This window comes from Giraffa tippelskirchi, chromosome X (genome assembly GCF_054371585.1).
Source record: "Giraffa tippelskirchi isolate mGirTip1 chromosome X, T2T-mGirTip1v1.2.pri, whole genome shotgun sequence".
Taxonomy (NCBI): domain Eukaryota; kingdom Metazoa; phylum Chordata; class Mammalia; order Artiodactyla; family Giraffidae; genus Giraffa; species Giraffa tippelskirchi.
In genome coordinates this window covers 20,258,615-20,276,214 of record NC_137289.1, presented here as the reverse complement: position 1 = coordinate 20,276,214, position 17,600 = coordinate 20,258,615, and the positions used below count along the sequence as shown (strand labels likewise).

The 17,600-nt window shown below is 42.5% G+C and overlaps 2 protein-coding genes across 3 annotated transcripts in view; one reads left to right on the top strand and one right to left on the bottom strand.

Annotated features, from left to right (window-relative positions):
* The window catches only part of HS6ST2 (heparan sulfate 6-O-sulfotransferase 2), a 348,242-nt gene that overhangs the window by 198,500 nt on the left and 132,142 nt on the right, over window positions 1-17,600 (bottom strand). The window lies entirely within an intron of this gene.
* LOC145535390 (uncharacterized) lies at window positions 10,027-10,736 on the top strand. The gene is made up of 2 exons (XM_081563814.1): window positions 10,027-10,186; window positions 10,350-10,736. The coding sequence occupies exons 1-2, from the start codon at window positions 10,046-10,048 to the stop codon at window positions 10,599-10,601; spliced, it is 393 nt and encodes a 130-aa protein (XP_081419940.1). The 5' UTR covers window positions 10,027-10,045; the 3' UTR covers window positions 10,602-10,736.

Genomic DNA, 17,600 nt, shown 5'->3' with positions numbered 1-17,600 from the left:
GTAGCCAGCCAGGATCGTCTCTCCTTGGGGTTCCCCAGACAATACTGGAGTGGGTTGCCATTGCCTCCTCCAGGGGATCAAACCTACATCCCCCACATCTCCTGCATTGGTAGGTGGATTCACTAGTACTTTACAAAATGCTCTGATGCTGCCACCTATGCCTCATGAATACAAATGAACTTGATCTTTTGGGATCTAGAGAGGAACATGTGTGTCACCTCTGTGACAAAGCCAAGAGATTAATTCAACCACGGCCACGGGGAGGTCCACAACACTGATAGTACTAACGTGATATGAGGTTCTCTGGAAGAAGAAATTTATAAAAACTTTTCATGGTAAGACCCATAACATCTCAGGATCTAATGTGAAAATCAAAACGCGAAACTCCAAGCTGTCAGGGTCCTCAGAAACGAGAAATCTAAAAAATTGTCACAGCACAGAGGAACCTAAGAAGGCAAAACATGGAATAACTCAATTTAGTGTAGTATCATGGATAGGATACTGGGATGGCAAAAGGACACTAGGTATAAACCAAGGAAATCTGATAAAGTCCAGACTTTAGTTAATAATACTCTTTCGGTGTTGGTTCACTAAGTTGAACAAATGTTCTATACTAATGTACAGTGTTAAAGGGGTATTGGTTGTGGAGTATATTAATATATTCTTCACAATTTTTCTGTAAATATACAACTTCTAAAGTAAAAACTTTTTTGCAAACAAAAACAGGAAATAATAGATGATGAGATCTGGAGGACAAGAGAATTAAACACTGAATGGGGCTGGCCATGAGCAATGATTGGAGGGAACAACTGCTCCCTAACTTGTACATCACAAGAACTGAACCAGATAACATGAGGAAACGTGGAAAGTCAACTTGTGAAACCTCTTTAATGGGTGTTGAGGAGGCACTCCGTTCCTCAAACCAGAGGACGTAGGCTCTGGACCCTGCCCCTTCCCCATGATGTTCAAAGGTGGTGCCTTGTGATGTCAAGCCAAGTCAGGGCTACCATTGGCCGGAGAAATTTCTTGCTGACCAATCAAAGCTGACGAATGTGGTTCTTCATTGTCCTGGAAAGGTATATATAGAGACGCCAGACACCTTGGTGTAGGCCACTGTTGCTACAACATGGCAGACCTAATTGAGGAAGTGAAGGAGGAGGAGTCAGAGATTGAGATAGACGGTGCCAATTTGGAGCAACAATTCTCAAGTTCTAAAGGAAGGAAGAGAAAGATGTCTGATCAGACCAAGGGCTTGGACAGTGAGAAGGTCAGATTACCTTACTCATGTTCCTCCTCTTCATCCCCTACCCGAGATAAACCGTGCCCTTGCCTGGCACAAACCCCTCCTCAATGCACACCCGTTCTCTCAAAGTTCTCCTTCCCAACCTCCTTCACTAATGTCTTTCTGGATGACTGTTTTCTTAACAGATACGAAAGATCATGAGGAAAGTAGAATCAACCCTTCAGCAGAATCAGAACAGGAATAAGAAAGGGAAGAAGTCGACGATACTAGTCTTCTACTACCACCCGCAGAATAAAAAGAAGAATGAACATCAGCCAATGGCAAATGAAGAAACCCAGGAGGATTCTTCAAACATTTCTCCCGACAATTCTCCAAGTAAGCCCCTTTGCCCACCTGGAGCCCAAGATGCTGAGCAATCTGCTGCAACTCCAGGAAAAGCACTGTCAGAATAGTCGTTTGTGCAGGAATCAAACAGATAATGATGGTCCCCTCTGTACAGACCAACGTACTCAGATGTTGATGATTAAAGTATCAACAAGCAGCAAAAAGATGTGTATCTGTTTTCTAATGATGGGGAGGGAAGGAAAGGAAGGGTCAGGTGTGTGAGAGGGAGGGAGGTGGCATCTTTGCAGTTTAGGGCCCAGACCAGCCAGTCCATACTTACTCAGACACTGGGAATGAGGACTGGGTGAACACTGGGCACTGCAGACTGAAGATTTCTTCCTGAACACCTTATCCCACTGGTGAGGAGGAAAAGGACGTGGTATTTCTGTGTGTTTCAGAGGACCCACCTGGGGAGAGGGATGATGTAGGGGTGGTGGCTCTGTGTAATAATCAGATTCCACTTTTGATGTTTGACAATTGAGTTTTTAAGCATCATCAATTTCTGTTCCTCTTCTGGCCCACATTTGGGCAACCTGATAAAAACAGCCAGGGAATAAAGGAACATGAAATAGAAGGAGATATACCTAACCTTAAACATTGGAATTGTTGCCTTGCCTACATTACCCATTGCCAAAACCTCCATTACCACAAATAGCCTCTAGTGCACATGGATAATCTGACTCAATGAGTAATAAAATTAAGTCTTTGGCCCCTATAATTAGCCTTCAAAATATGAGACCGAACAGACCTTTCCCCTTAGTTACAGTCACACTTTTCACCTCAGTTGTTTTTTATTTTTTTTATTTGTTTTATTTGTTTTGCCATACATTTTAAAAAGATTCAATCTCAATGAAAGCAGGGTCTTCACAGATTGAAACCCATTATAGCAGACCTATTCAGAGAAGGTGTGATTATCCCCACTCCGGCTGCACTTAAATTTTACTTGATCTTAAAGCTATAAAACGAGAACAGGACCTCAGTGTGAACTTTTACCCTTGGTATCATGGCCCCACTTACTAAGGCTCCATGTATATTGTTAACAATACTGCTTCCACAGAATAACTGGTAAATACTTTGTAGTCATAGCAAAGCATTTGGCTAGCATGCCCTTTTCAGTGCCTGTATCAACAACTTCTCAGCTACACTTAACCTTCACCTTCAGAGGAACACAATACACCTTCACCTGTCTACTCAGTGGGGCCACTGTCCACACCTGCCATCTCACACAGTCTTTGAAGGCAATATTTTCACCAGCTCTAGCTTGTCCCAGGGACACAATTAGGACCTCACACTGATGACATCCTGCTTTGAGGAGATTCCTATGACACACTAGTACACAGTCCCACCACATCAGTTAAGTTCCTGAAAATTCTTTGGTAAGTTGAGTACTGCTCCAATCTTGCCAATGACGAGAAACAAATTTTAGTCTTCTATGAAGTATCCATACTGTTAAGACAAGCCCAACATGTTTTAGAAATTTTTAGATTCTGGAGGCAACATTTCCTCATATACACAGTATTTTTGGTCGGTAACTTCCAAATAGGCCTGCTTTGAATGAGACTCCCTGTGTCAAAAGATTCTCGAATCTGCCTAAATTGCCAAAGAACAAGCACTCCTATTAGGAGCCCCTTAGACTCCTTCACTGTGCAAGCTTTAGCAACTTTCTCTCATGTAACTTGGAGTCCCTGTACTATCAGTGATAGCTATTAGTCTCATGGGCTTCTGATACAAGGAACTGCCCACCTTGGCCCAATGCTCTATGACCTTAGTGTAGCACATGTGGGTACATGCTGGACTTGCCTGGAAGTACAGACTATCTCAGGTCTTGAACCTATGACCCTCCATATCCAGCTGCCCACTTGGCCTTTGATTACAGAAGTAGCACTCTGCAAGCTCAGCATAGCTAGTGAGGCCTCCTTGCTATAGGATGGAGCTGACCCTGGGCCCTCTGCATACCCTATCTTCAGGCGAGGGTACCTTCCCCTGTGCTCAGCACCCTATCAGATGCCACACTGCTACAAGAGTTCATCTTTTAGAACCCCTGGACACCTGGGGAGCCGTTAGCATCAACACAGTGAAAACCAAAGGGAGATCATTCACTTAACCAATGGTATCGTCACCATGACACTTGATGGAGCTTGGTTGAGAGCTGCTACTTTTCATCTCTTCATCAGAATGTTCTTATGAAGGACAGGACCCAAAGGTCAGCTCAAATGTTCAAACTTTATGTAGTTACCTTTGCAGACAATGCGTGGCCAATAATTGGCCTCATCTTCACACCTTTATAGATCTTTGGGCCACTGCCAATGGGCTGATCGTCTATTCTGGCCAAGTCAAACAATTCCTATCCAAGCTTGTCTCATTTAGGGTGAAGAACTCGTGGAATCTCTTGCCTCTGGAGAAATTATACCCAAAATGTAAATCAAGGTCACACATTTCTCCACATATGAAAGCCACAACACAATGTCTCACCACGGCACTCCTTGTCCTCTTCGGAGTTCTACACATTGATAGAAACCCACTCATTTTACTTCTGACAATACAAAATAGTAGCTCTTGAACAAGATATTCAATGGAACACTCATTTCCTTTACTGGTCGCACACTGCAGGTGCCATAATGGCTTCCATAAACAAGTTGAAATTAAATTAACCATGCAATGCTTTAGTTATCAAACAAACATAATGGGTAAATTGTAATAGAGTTTGATCTCATTGTTTATTTAGTTTTATCGACTTGTCATGGACATATAAAATTGCCTATGTTTAAGGTGTAGAACTTGATGCTTTGATTGTATCTATATCCATACCTACATCTATAGAATGAAAGAATCACAATCATCTAATGACCCATCACCACACAGTTACTATTCTTTCTCTTTTTACTTTGGCCTAACTCTATTTTTGATGCATAACTGATTATGTGAGTAACAATCATTTTCATATATTCTTGGTGTATGTATGAAATCATTAGTCTTCACACTGAGATGAAATTTGGGGTGGGCGGTGTACATCCACTTCTATGAGATGGTATCAAGCTCCCATATTTCACAAAACCATATATGTGTGTGTGTGTGTGTGTGTGTATATATTTATACATATGAGAATGACACTTTAAGAAAGATATCACTATTTCAGGATACAAATATGGCTTGAGGGCCTAGTATGTGTCAGATATTGTTCTTGGTTCTGGACTTACAGTGAAGAACATAAAGTCAATAGTTCCTGTCATCAAGTAATTTCTATTTTCATGGGCAAGGGGTGGTTCATGGTATTGGTGTGGGGCAGAGGACAGCTTGTAGCTAAAGGGTGTTGGGAAACCTTCTCTGAGGTGTTGATATCTGAATCAAGAGTTGAAGAATGAGATACAGTCGGTTGTGTGAAGAGTTTGAAGTACAGCATTATAGGTAGAATAGCAAGTAGCCATGTCGTGAGGCAAGAACAGTGTGCTGAGGAGCTGTAAAAGGTTGAGTGTGACTGGGGATCAGTCAGAGAAGAGCACAGCAGAGTGAGAAGACTGAGGCTAGAGAGGGAGAGGTGAGGTCTTGTAGGGACTTGTGCAGTAAGAATCTAGACTTTATCTTCTGTGCAGCGGAGGGCTGTTTGATAGTTTGATAAAGAAAGTGATATAGTCTGATTTCCGTTTTATAAAGTTCACTGAATGTTGTGAACTCTGTAGAGTCAGAGGAGTCTCAGCCTCTTAACACTACAGAAGTATGATATAATGATAACTGAGACAGGGGTTGCAGCAGAGGGAGCATAACAGTATCTAGTCGAACAGTTGGGACCACAGGATTTCAAGTCCAATCTCACCATCTAAAAGCTATATGACCTTGAGTAATGTTCTAAACTTTGATAACACTTAGTTTTCTCATCTGTAAAATGGGAATGATGATTGCATGTATCTGTATCTTAGAGTCATTCTGGGATTGAATGGAACAATTTATGTAAAACACCTGACATTATATTAGAACAATACTAAGCATATGATTAAATGGCTTCTGTTTTTATTGATAATATAAATACGTACATACATACATACGTAAGTACATACTTCTTGTTTCCTTCTCCCCTACACTCCAACTCCAAACCTAGGATGTCCTGTGTTAGCTGATGTTAAGCCATGAGTAATGAGCCCGTCTTTTATCCTAGAAGACAGAGTATTTGGGAGCACCTTCTCTCAGTGGTTAGGCATTCTGGTACCTTTAGATAATAAGTGTCTGTCTATGGCTTATAATTAATTTATTTAATGAATATAGTAGTATCTGATTTCTAACCTTCTCTTTCTACCTAATGAATCATTGCTGGAATACCTACACCCTCTTCTCCAACCTCTTCCATGGATCTTAAATGAACAGCAACCCATATTTCTTCCTTATCTGCAAACATAACATGCTGAGCTTAGTTAGACTGTTTTCCCAGTTGCTTCTTTCCAAATGCAGCTCTGAATTCTTCTTTCCTCAGAAAAATCTTCTTGCATTTTTCAAAGCAGGTCTTCATTTTATTACTTCCTCATCAGGACTCTTCCAAAGTCCCTTGTTCCCTTGATCCTTTTACTTTCCTGTTTCACTCTCTGATATTTGCCCATCCTTCCACATTATCATCATTTAAGACTGAAAGTAAGAAGCTGTTTAGTGGCTTCTCCACATAATGAAATAAGATTAGATGTTTCCTTCCTCTTTGAAGGAATCGCTTCCCCTTCTGCACCTAGAGCAGCCGAGTGATGAAAATGTCCTCATTCTTTAAGGCTAAACTCAAATGGTGCTTCTGCTCTGAAGCCTCTCTGCTGCGAAGGCCAGCAGAGTCCATTGCTTCTGTGCTCCTACAGATACTTGAATTAAAGCAATTGCCGTTTTGTATTAGAATTTTTCATATACTTATTTGTCTTCCCCAATATACAATATACAACAAGGACAAGCATATTTCATTCATCTCCGCAATCCCAACACCTGAACACAACACACAATATTATGGTCACTGCTCAAGGCATGATTGATGAACTCCTAGAGGAGTGAGTACTAAAATCATTCTGCATGTACTAGATCATGTTTCCTCCTTTATAATGTTTGCTTTAGAAAATGTTAAGCTTAAAATCATTTACCATTTTTATTGTTAAAAACTCAAAATACAGGGATGAACTTTAAAAAAATTACCCTAAGCACTAAAAACTGAAAACACCCTGTGATAGGCACACTTTTTACAACTATTTTTCTGTACATGGCTCTAAATAGATGCTAAATAGATAAAGACAGCATTTAAAATATTTTTCACTTGCTAATTTAGACCACTACTTTTCATAGCTTTAAAATCTTTGAGTATTTTTGAACAGCCCATGAAAAATTGATAAACATTTTGTTCATCTGAAGTTATAAATGCATTAGACTAGGATAGGCTGAGAAATTTACATGGGATTTTCTTGTATCCAGGTACAGTAGTAGTAGATTATCTGCTATCAGAGAAAATATATCTCAATGGTGTAACTGAGAATTCAAATAGAAACTTTGGTATGTTTATTTTACACGAATGAATTTTCAAATCAGTGGTGAAACAATGATCTGTTTAGTAACCTGCACTGGGATAACTGGTTTTCCATATGATGGTAAACATTCAGCTCCCAGTCTGACTGTGGCTCAGATCATGAACTCCTTGTTGCAAAATTCAGACTTCAATTGAAGAAAGCAGGGAAAATGACTAGGGCATTCAGATATGACCTAAATCAAATCCCTTACAGTGATACAGTGGAAGTGACAAGTAGATGCAAAGGACTAGATATGATAGACAGAATGCCAGAAGAACTATGGGTGGAGGTTTGTAACACTGTACAGGAGGTGGTGATCAAGAGCATCGCCAAGAAAAAGAAATGCAAAAAGGCTGTCTGAGGAGGGCTTCCAAATAGCTGAAAAAGAAGAGCAGCTAAAGGCAAAGGAGAAAAGGAAAGACATACCCATCTGAATGCAGAGTTCCAAAGAATAGCAAGGAGAGATAAGAAAGCCTTCCTCAGTGATCAGTGCAAAGAAATAGAGGAAAACAATAGAATGGGAAAGACTAAAGATCTCTTCAAGAAAATTAGAGATGTGAAGGGAACATTTCATACAAAGTTGGGCACAATAAAGGACAGAAATGGTATGGACCTAACAGAAGTGGAAGATACTAAGAAGAGGTGGCAAGAATACACAGAAGAACTATACAAAAAGATCTTAATGACCGAGATAACCAGGATGGTGTGATCCCTGACTTAGAGCCAGACATTCTGGAACACGAAGTCAATTGGGCCTCAGAAGCATCACTAGGAACAAAGCTAGTGGAGGGGATGGAATTCTAGGGGAGCTATTGCAAATCCTAAAGACAATGCTGTGAAAGTTCTGCACTCAATATGCCAGCAAATTTGGAAAAGTCACTGGTGGCCCCAGGGCTGGAAAACATCAGTTTTCATTCCAATCCCAAAGAAAGGCAATGCCAAAGAATGCTCAAACTACCACACAACCGCACTCATCTCACTGGCTGGTAAAGTAATACTCAAAACTCTCCAAGCTACACTTCAGCAGTACATGAAGCAACAATTTCCAGATGTTTAAGTTGTATTTAGAAAAGGCACAGGAATCAGACATCAAATTGCCAACATCCAGTGCATCATACAAAAAGGAAGAGAATTCCACAAAACATCTACATCTGCTTTATTGGCTAAGACGAAGCCTTTGACTGTGTGGATCATAACAAACTGTGGAAAACTTTTACCAGACAGGAATACCATACCACCTTACCTGCCTCCTAAAAAATCTGTATGCAGGTCAAGAAGCAACAGTTCCAAATTGGGAAAGAGTACGTGAAGATTGTATATTGTCACCCTGCTTATTTAACTTATATGCAGAGTCCATTATGTGAAATGCGGGGCTGGAGAAAGCACAAGCTGGAATCAAGGCTACTGGGATAAATATCAATAACCTCAGATATGCCGATCGCACCACCCTTATTGCAGAAAGCATAGAGGAACTAAAAGGTCTTCTGATGAAAATGAAAGAAGGGAGTGATAAAGCAACAAAGATCATGGCATCCGGTCCCATCACTTCATGCCAAGTAGATGGGGAAACAATGGAAACAGTCACAGACTTTATTTTCTTGGGCTCCATAATCATTGCAGATGGTGACTGCATCCATGAAATTAAAAGATGCTTCTGCCTTGAAAGAAAATCTATGAATAACCTAGACAGCACAGTAAAAAGCTGAGACGTGACTTTGCCAACAAACGTCCATGTATTCAAAGATATGGTTTTTCCATAAGTCCTGGATGGATGTGAGAGGTGGACCATAAAGAAAGTTGAGCAATGAAGAACAGATGCTTTTGAACTGTGGTGCTGGAGAAGACTCTGGAGAGTCCGTTGGACTGCAAGGATATCAAACCAGTCAATTGTAAAGGAAATCAGTCCTGAATATTCATTGGAAAGACTGATGCTGAAGCTGAAGCTCCAAAACTTTGGCCACCTGATCCGAAGAACTGACTCATTTGAGAAGACTCTGATGCTGGGAAAGATTGAATGCAGGAAGAGAAGGGGACGAAAGAGGAGTTGGTTGGATGGTATCACCAACTTCGAGTTTGAGCAAGCTCCGGGAGTTGCTGATGGACAGAGAAGCCTGGCCTGCTGCAGACCATGCGGTCCCAAACAGAAAAGACTGAGGGACTGAACTGAACTGAACTCAGAAACAAGAAATCTAAAAAAGTGTCACAGCAAAGAGGAACTAACAAAGCATAACATGGAATGAATAAATTTAGTGTACTATCCTGGATGGGATACTGGGACGGCAAAAGGACATTAGGTAAAAACCAAGAAAATCTGATAAAGTCCCGACTGTAGTTAATAATACCCTTTCAGTGTGGTTCACTAAGTTGAACAAATGTTCCACAGCAATACAAAATGTTAATAAGCGGAATTTGTTATGGAGTGTACAATTATACTCTTCACAATTATTCTGGAAATCTAAAACTTCTAAAGTAAAGAGCTTAAAAAAAGAAAAAAACACACCAAATACTAGGTGCTGAGATCCGGAAGACTACAGAATTAAACAATGAATGGGGGTGGCCATGAGGAATGGTTTGGAGGGAACACTGGCTCCCTAACTTGCACACCACAAGAACTGAACTGGACAAACGAGGAAACGCAGAAAGTCAAATTGCGAAGGCTCTTTAATGGTTTTGAGGAAGCACTCTCTTTCCTCAACCAGAGCACCTAGACTCCTCTGCACCCTGCCCCTCCCCCATGGATCTTAGAAGGTGGGGCCTTGTGACGTCAAGCCGTGTCAGGGCTACCACTGGCTGGAGAAATTTCTTGCTGACCAATCAAACTGACAGTTGTGGCTCTTCATTGTCCCGGGAAGGTATATATAGAGACGCCAGGCGCCTTGGTGTAGGCCACTGTTGCTGCAACATGGCGGACCTAATCGAGGAAGTGAAGGAGGAGGAGTCAAAGACTGAGATAGACAGTGTCAATTTGGAGGAACAAGCTTCAAGCGCTAAAGGAAGGAAAAGAAAGGATTCTGATCAGTCAAATGGCTTGGACAGTGAGAAGGTCAGATGCCCCCACTCATGTTCTTCCTCTTCATCCCCCACCCAAGACTCCCCCTGCCCCTGCCTGGCACAAACCCCTCCTCAATGCACACCCGTTCTCTCAAAGTTCTCCTTCCCATCCTCCCTCACTAATGTCTTTCTGGATGACTTTGTTTTCTTACCAGATACAAAAGATCATGAGGAAGGTAGAATCAACCCTTCAGCAGAATCAGAACAGGAATAAGAAAGGGAAGAAGTCGACGATACTCGTCTTCTACTACCACCGGCAGAATAAAAAGAAGGATAAAACTCAGCCAATGGCAGATGAAGAAACCGCGGAGGATTCTTCCAACATTTCTCCCGACAACAGTTCTTACAGCACTTCTCCCGACAATTCTCCAAGTAACCCCCTGTGCGCACCTGGAGCCCGACTTTGAGCAATCTGCTGCAACTCCAGGAAAAGCACCGGCAGAATAGTCGTTTGTGCAGGGATCAAACATACAACCATGGTCCCCTCTGTACAGACCAACGTACTCAGATGTTGATGATTAAAGTATCAAAAGCAGCAAAAAGATGTGTATCTGTTTTCTAATGATGGGGAGGGAAGGAAAGGAAGGGTCAGGTGTGTGAGAGGGAGGGAGGTGGCATCTTTTCAGTTTAGGGCCCAGACCAGCCAGTCCATACTTACTCAGACACTGGGAATGAGGACTGGGTAAAGACGGAGAACTACAGACTGAAGATATCTGAGCACTGAAGATTTCTTCCTGAACGCTTCATCCCACTGGTGAGAAGGAAAAGGACTTGGTATTTCTGTGTGTTTCAGAGGTCCCATCTGGGGAGAGGGATGATGTAGGGACGGTGGCTCTGTGTAATAATCGGATTCCACTTTAGATGTTTGACAACTGGGTTTTTACCCCTCATCAATTTCTGTTCCTCTTCTAGCCCACATTTGGGAAAGCTAGTAAAAACAGCTAGGGAATAAAGGAACATGAAATAGAAACAGATATACCTAACCTTAGCCACTGGAATTATTGCCATGCCTACATTTCCCATAGCCAAAACATCCATTACCCTCATATAGCCTCTAATGCACGGGGATAATCTAAGTCAATGAGTAATATAATTAAGTCTTTGCCCCTATAATCACCTTTAAAATATGAGACCCTATGGACCTTTTCCCTTAGCTGCAATCACACTTTTCACCTCAGTTGTTTTTAAAAAGATTCAATCTCAATGAAAGCAGGGTCTTCGCAGATGGAAACGCATTACAGGAGACCTATTTAGAGAGGGTGTGGTTATCCCCACTCCTGCACTTAACAGACAAATTTTACTTGATCTTAAAGCTGTAAAATGAGAACAGGGCCTCAGTGTAAACTTGTACCCTTGGTGTCACGGCCCCACTCGCTAGATCTCCATTTATATTATTGAAAATACTGCTTCCACTGAATAACTGGTAAATACTTTTTAGTCATAGCAAAGCATTTGGCTAGCATGCTGTTTTCACTGCCTGTATCAACAACTTCTCAGCTACACTTAACCCTCACTTTCAGAGGGAAATGCTACACCTTCACCTGTCTACTCAGTGGGGCCACTGTCCACACCTGCCATCTCACACAGTCTTTGAAGGCAATATTTTCACCAGCTCTAGCTTGTCCCAGGGACACAATTAGGACCTCGCACTGATGACATCCTGCTTTGAGGGGATTCCTATGACACACATACTACACGGTCCCCCCACTTCACTTAAGTTGCTGAAAACTCTTTGGTAAGTGCTGGACTGCTCGTCTTCACAGGGCTGATAAATAGCTTTTAGGCTTCTTATTACCCATACTGTTAAAACAAGCCCAACATGTTTTGGACATTTTTACATTCCGGAGGCAACATTTCCTCATATACATAGTATTTTTGGTCGGTAACTTCCAAACAGGCCTGCTTTGAATGAGACTCCCTGTGTCAAAAGATTCTAGAAAATGCCTAAATTGCCAAAGAACAGGCACTCCTATTAGCGCCCCAGAGACTCCATCACTGTGCAAGCTTTACCAACCTTCTCTCATGTATCTTGGAGTTTCTCTACCATCAGTGATGACCGTTAGTCTCCTGGGCTTGTGATACAAGGAACAGCCCCCCTTGGCCCAATGCTCTATGACCTTAGCATAGCACATGTGGGTACATGCTGGACTTGCCTGGAAATACAGACTATCTCAGGTCTCCATATCCAGCTGCCCACTTGGCCTTTGATTACAGAAGTAGCACTCTGCAAGCTCAGCATAGCTAGTGAGGCCTCCTTGCTACAGGATGGAGCTGACCGTGGGCCCTCTGCATACCCTATCTTCAGGAGAGGTTACCTTCCCCTGTGCTCAGCCCCCTACCAGATGTCACACCGCTACAAGAGTTCATCTGTTAGATCCCTTGGACACATGGGGAGCCCCTTAGGATCAACACAGCAGAAACCAAAGGGAGTTCCTTCACTTAATCAATGGCATTGTCACTATCAATCCTGATGGAGCTTACTTGAGAGCTGCTACTTTTCATCTCTTCATCAGTATGTTCCTGATAAAGGACAGGACCCAGAGGTCAGATCAAAGGGCCAGCATGAGGCATCTACCTTAGAAGAGGATGTCTGGGCCAACAGTTGGCCTCATCTTCATACCTTTATAGATTTTTGAGCCACTGCCAATGGGCTGACTGTCTCTTCTGGTCAAGTCAAACAATTCCTCTCCAAGGTTGTCTCATTTAGGGTTAAGAACTCACGCAATCTCTTGCTTCCCGGTAAATTATACCCAAAATGTAAACCAAGGTCACACATTTCCCACACATATTAAAGCCACAATACAATGTCTCACCATGGCACTCCTTTTCCTCTTTGGAGTTCTACACAATAAGAGAAACCCAGACACTCATTTTGCTTTTCAGAACACAAAATACTAGTTCCTGAACAAGATATTCAATGGAAAACTCACCACCTTTACTGCTCTCACAATGCAGGAGCCACAATGGTGTCCATAAACAAGTACAAGTTAAATAAAGCATGGTATTCTTTAGTTACCAAACAAATATCATGGGTAAATTGTAATAGAGAGTGATCCCATTGTTTATTAATTTTATTGAGCTAAAATGGACAAATAAACATTGCATATGTTTAAGGTGCAGAACTTGATGGTTCAGTTGAATATACATCTATACCTACATCTATAGAATGAAAGAATCACAATCATCTAATGACCCATCACCACACAGTTACTATTCTTTCTCTTTTTTCTTTGGCCTAACTCTATTTTTGATGCATAACTGATTATGTGAGTAACAATCATTTTCATATTTTTTTGGTGTATGTATGGCATCATCAGTCTTGACATTGAGAAGAAATTTGGGGGCGGGTGTACATTACACTTCTATGAGATGACATCAAGCTCCCGTATTTCACAAAAAGCATGTGTGTGTGTGTTTGTGTGTGCGTGTGTGTGTGTGTATACATATATATATATGCACATATGAGTATGACACTTTAAGAAAGATATCAGTTTTTCAGGAAACAAATACATCTTGAGTGCCTAAGATGTGTCAGATATTGTACTTGGTTCTGGACTTACAGAGAAGGACATAAAGTCAATACTTCCTGTGATCAAGTACTTTTTATTTTCACGAGTGAAGGGGTGGTTCATGGTATCAGTGTGGCACAGAGGAGAGTTGCTTTGGCTAAAAGGGTGTGGGGAAACCTTCTCTGAAGAGTTGATATCTGAAACAAGATTTGAAGAATGAGATACAGTCAGTTGTGTGAAGATTTGGAAAAAGAGCCTTTTATGTAGAAGAGCAAGTTACCATGTCATGAAGCAAGAACAAGAACAGTGTGCTGAGGAACTGCCAAAGGTTGAGTGTAAATTGAAATCAGTCAGAGAAGGGCAGAGCAGAGAGAGAAGACTGAGACTGGAGAGGCAGAGATGAGGTCTTGTAGGGACTTGTGGGGTAAGAACGTGAATTTTATCTTATGTGCAGTGGAGGGCTGCTAGATAGTTTGAAAAAGAAAGTGATACAGTCTGATTTATGTTGTAGAAAGTTCAATGAATGTTGTGAACTCGGTAGGAACAGAGGAATCTCAGGCTCTTGCAACTACACAAGTATGATCTGATGATAACTGAGACTAGGGTTGTAACAGAGGGAATATAACAGTATCTAGATGAGCATTTGGTATCACAGGATTTCAAGTCTAGTCTCAATTTATAGCTTCACCACCTGAAAGTTTCTTAGGCTCCAAAATCATTGCAGACGGTGACTACCTTCATGAAATTAAAAGACGCTTCCTCCTTGGAAGAAAACCTATGACCAACCTAGACTGCACATGAAAAAGCAGAGACATTACTTTGCTGACAAAGGTGAGTCTAATCAAAGCTATGATTTTTCCAGTAGTCACAGATGGATGTGAGAGTTGTACCATAAACAAAGCTGAGCGCTGAATAATTGAGGCTTTTGAACTGTGGTGTTTGAGAAGACTCTTGAGAGTCCCATGGACTGCAAGGAGATCAAACCAGTCAATCCTAAAGGAAATAAGTCCTGAATATTCATTGGAAGGACTGATGCTGAAGCTGAAGCTCCATTACTTTGGCCACCTGAGGCGAAGAACCAACTCATTGGAAAAGACCTTGATGCTGAGAAAGATTGAAGGCAGGAGAAGGGGACGACATGGGATGAGATGGTTGGAGGGCATCACTGACTCAATGGACATGAGTTTGAGCAAACTCCAGGAGATGGTAAAGGACAGGGAAGCCTGGCGTGCTACAGTCCATGGGGTTGCAGAGTTGGACATGAATGAGTGACTGAACAACAACAAATCTAGTGAAAAGCAGTTTAACTGAAAACAGTATGAGAAGATTGGTTATAATGGCTCTTTAAATTCAAAACTGTGCTAAACACCATACATATACATAACATTATTGTGTAAAAGAGCCCCAGCACAGCTCTTCCCCTAATTACCTATATCCGATAAGAAAGCCCAGGTACTCTTGCCTTTGGGCCAAAAGGAAGTTCAGACCATCCAAGCCCTGACCTATATGTAGAACTCTCCAGCTGTATCCCCTTTTACCACCATAAAAGCCAAGTCAGTCTCCTTCCTCTGCTCTATTCAGCTATTCTTCAACCTTCTTGAGAGCTTGCTCTGCTCTCCCCAGAAAAACTCATTATGTGAGTGATGAATATTTTCATTCTCTCTGGAGTATGTGTCATCAGTTGGTTTCGATATCCAAACTGAATTGCCGTTGAAGGATCCATCCTGTCTCTGTGGAGTGATGGCAGCAATTGGCCCCAAGAGCAGAATACTGAGATGCTGTCCCTTACCACCTGGTGTCTTTTCTCTCTTCTTTGGCTTTCGAACTTGCTCTGCTGTATGCTGGGGAACAAGCACTTTGACCTACTGCCGTCTGGCTAGCTTGTGCTTTCACCTTGCTTCTTTGTGCTGCATTTGTGAGTGCCTGCTAAAGCTCTGACCAACATAAATCAGTTTAGCCAGTAGGCTTATAGGGAAAGGATTATTGCATTGGGACCCTCCTTAAAGCAGTTCTTAATTCTCTATCTCAACCCAGACTTATGTGTGAGTCTCAGGTTGAATCATGTGTATCGATTCCAAACTAACCCATGACTAATACTAACCTCAAAGAAACAATGCTTACATTGTGAACACTGGTTGCGTCTCAACCATGTGTTGGTCCCCTTTCAATACAGAATTCAGGAGAAAAACTGATAGTCTATTCAATAGACAGGGCAGTCACTCATATGGTAGAAATCAGTTACTGTGTGGGCTGCTGAAGTCATGCCTCTGAGAGTAAATGTGTGTGTGTGTGTGTGTGTGTGTGTGTGTGTTTATGTGTTGGGGTCAGTCATGTCTGATTCTTTGTGACCTCACAAACTGTAGCCAGCCAGGATCCATAGGATTTCCCAGGCAAGCATACTGGAGTAGGTTGCCACTGCCCCCTCCAGGGGATCCAATCTGCGTCTCCTGCATCTGCTGCAATGGCAGGTGGATTCACAAGTACTTTACAAAATGCTCCTGCTGCTTCCACCTATGCCTGTCAAATACAAATGAGCTTGATCTTGTGGGATTAGAGAGGAACATGTGTGTCACCTCTGTGACAAAGCCAAGAGAGGAAATCAACCATTGCCATGGGGAGGTCCATAACACTGATAGTACTAACTTGATTTGAGGTTCTCTGGAAGGAGAAACTTATAAAAACTTTTCATGATAAGATCAATAATGACTCAGAATCTAATGCAAAAACGAAAGCACAAAACTCCAAATTGTCAAGGTCCTCAGAAACAAGAAATCTAGGATGGGAGAACAAGATGGCGGAGGAGTAGCTGGACGTGGAGTACATCTCTCTCCATGGATACATCAGGAATACACTTTCAGACACAGAAGTGCATGCAGAACACCAGCTGAGAGCAGAGAGGAGTACCTGACCAGTGGAAAATAACATACAGAACCACACAAAACTTGGTACGACAAAGGAACAAGGAGAAACAGTAGTGTCAGTAGGACTGGACCTGTCTTTGGCGCGTGGGGGAACTGAAGCAGGGGTCCAATCCCCACATCAGGGCAACTGTCTGAGTCAGAGGAGAAAGATTTAAGGCTGAGAGTGAAACGGCTGATCTTTGGCAACCTAAATGGAATGAGAAGACAGTCCTTGCCGCAGCCATACATACCCCAGATAGGGCTGTAGGTCCCCTGGAAGGCACAGCGCCTGAGAGCTGGAATTTAGGGATTGTGGAGCAATCCCAGCACGAGGGCTGCTGTTGACTGTGGAAAGACGGATCAAGGAGATGTGAGGTGGGAGACTGTGGTGGGAAATGCCTGTGGAGAAAAACCGGGCAGCCATGGAAGCAAGGTGATACTGCTGAGTCACGCGTGGGTGCTGGATCCATCACCATAGCCTCTCCCCCTAGATATCAGCATCCACAGCTGAACAATAGAGAGGCTGGCCCATCAAACACCTGACTCACTGAAATACAGAGTAGGAACCCACCCAGTGCGCCCCTTTAAGTGCCTGACGTGCCGATCTACAGAGTAGACCCCAGCGAGGGCCCCTCTATGTGCCAAATAACAGAGAAGGACTCCAGGTAAGGGAGTCCTCTATTGCTTGAACCAGCAGAGCTACAGAGAAAGACTGGCCAAAGAGGCCTTTTTATAACTAGCAAAAAGAGGATCGAAAAAAGACTCGGAAAGGGCCATAACTCTTACAGTGGAGGCATTCAGTGTCCCTGCATGCTTGGGACCAACAGGGTCCCCACAAGCCAGGCAGCTGAGCCACCTTCACACTCAACCCTCACTGGGGCAGAGCTGCCAGGTCGTGTGATCAATGCAGATGTGGGTCGTGTCCAACTCTGCGACCCTGTGGACTGTGGCCTGCCAGGCTTCTCTGTCAGGGGGGTTCTTCAGACAAGAGTACTAG

Bases quoted from the DNA above. Each gene is read 5' to 3' on its own strand.
- LOC145535390 (XM_081563814.1), top strand. From the start codon at position 10,046: ATGGCGGACCTAATCGAGGAAGTGAAGGAGGAGGAGTCAAAGACTGAG. The intron at 10,187-10,349 runs GTCAGATGCCCC...TTTTCTTACCAG, and splicing joins ATGGCTTGGACAGTGAGAAG to ATACAAAAGATCATGAGGAA.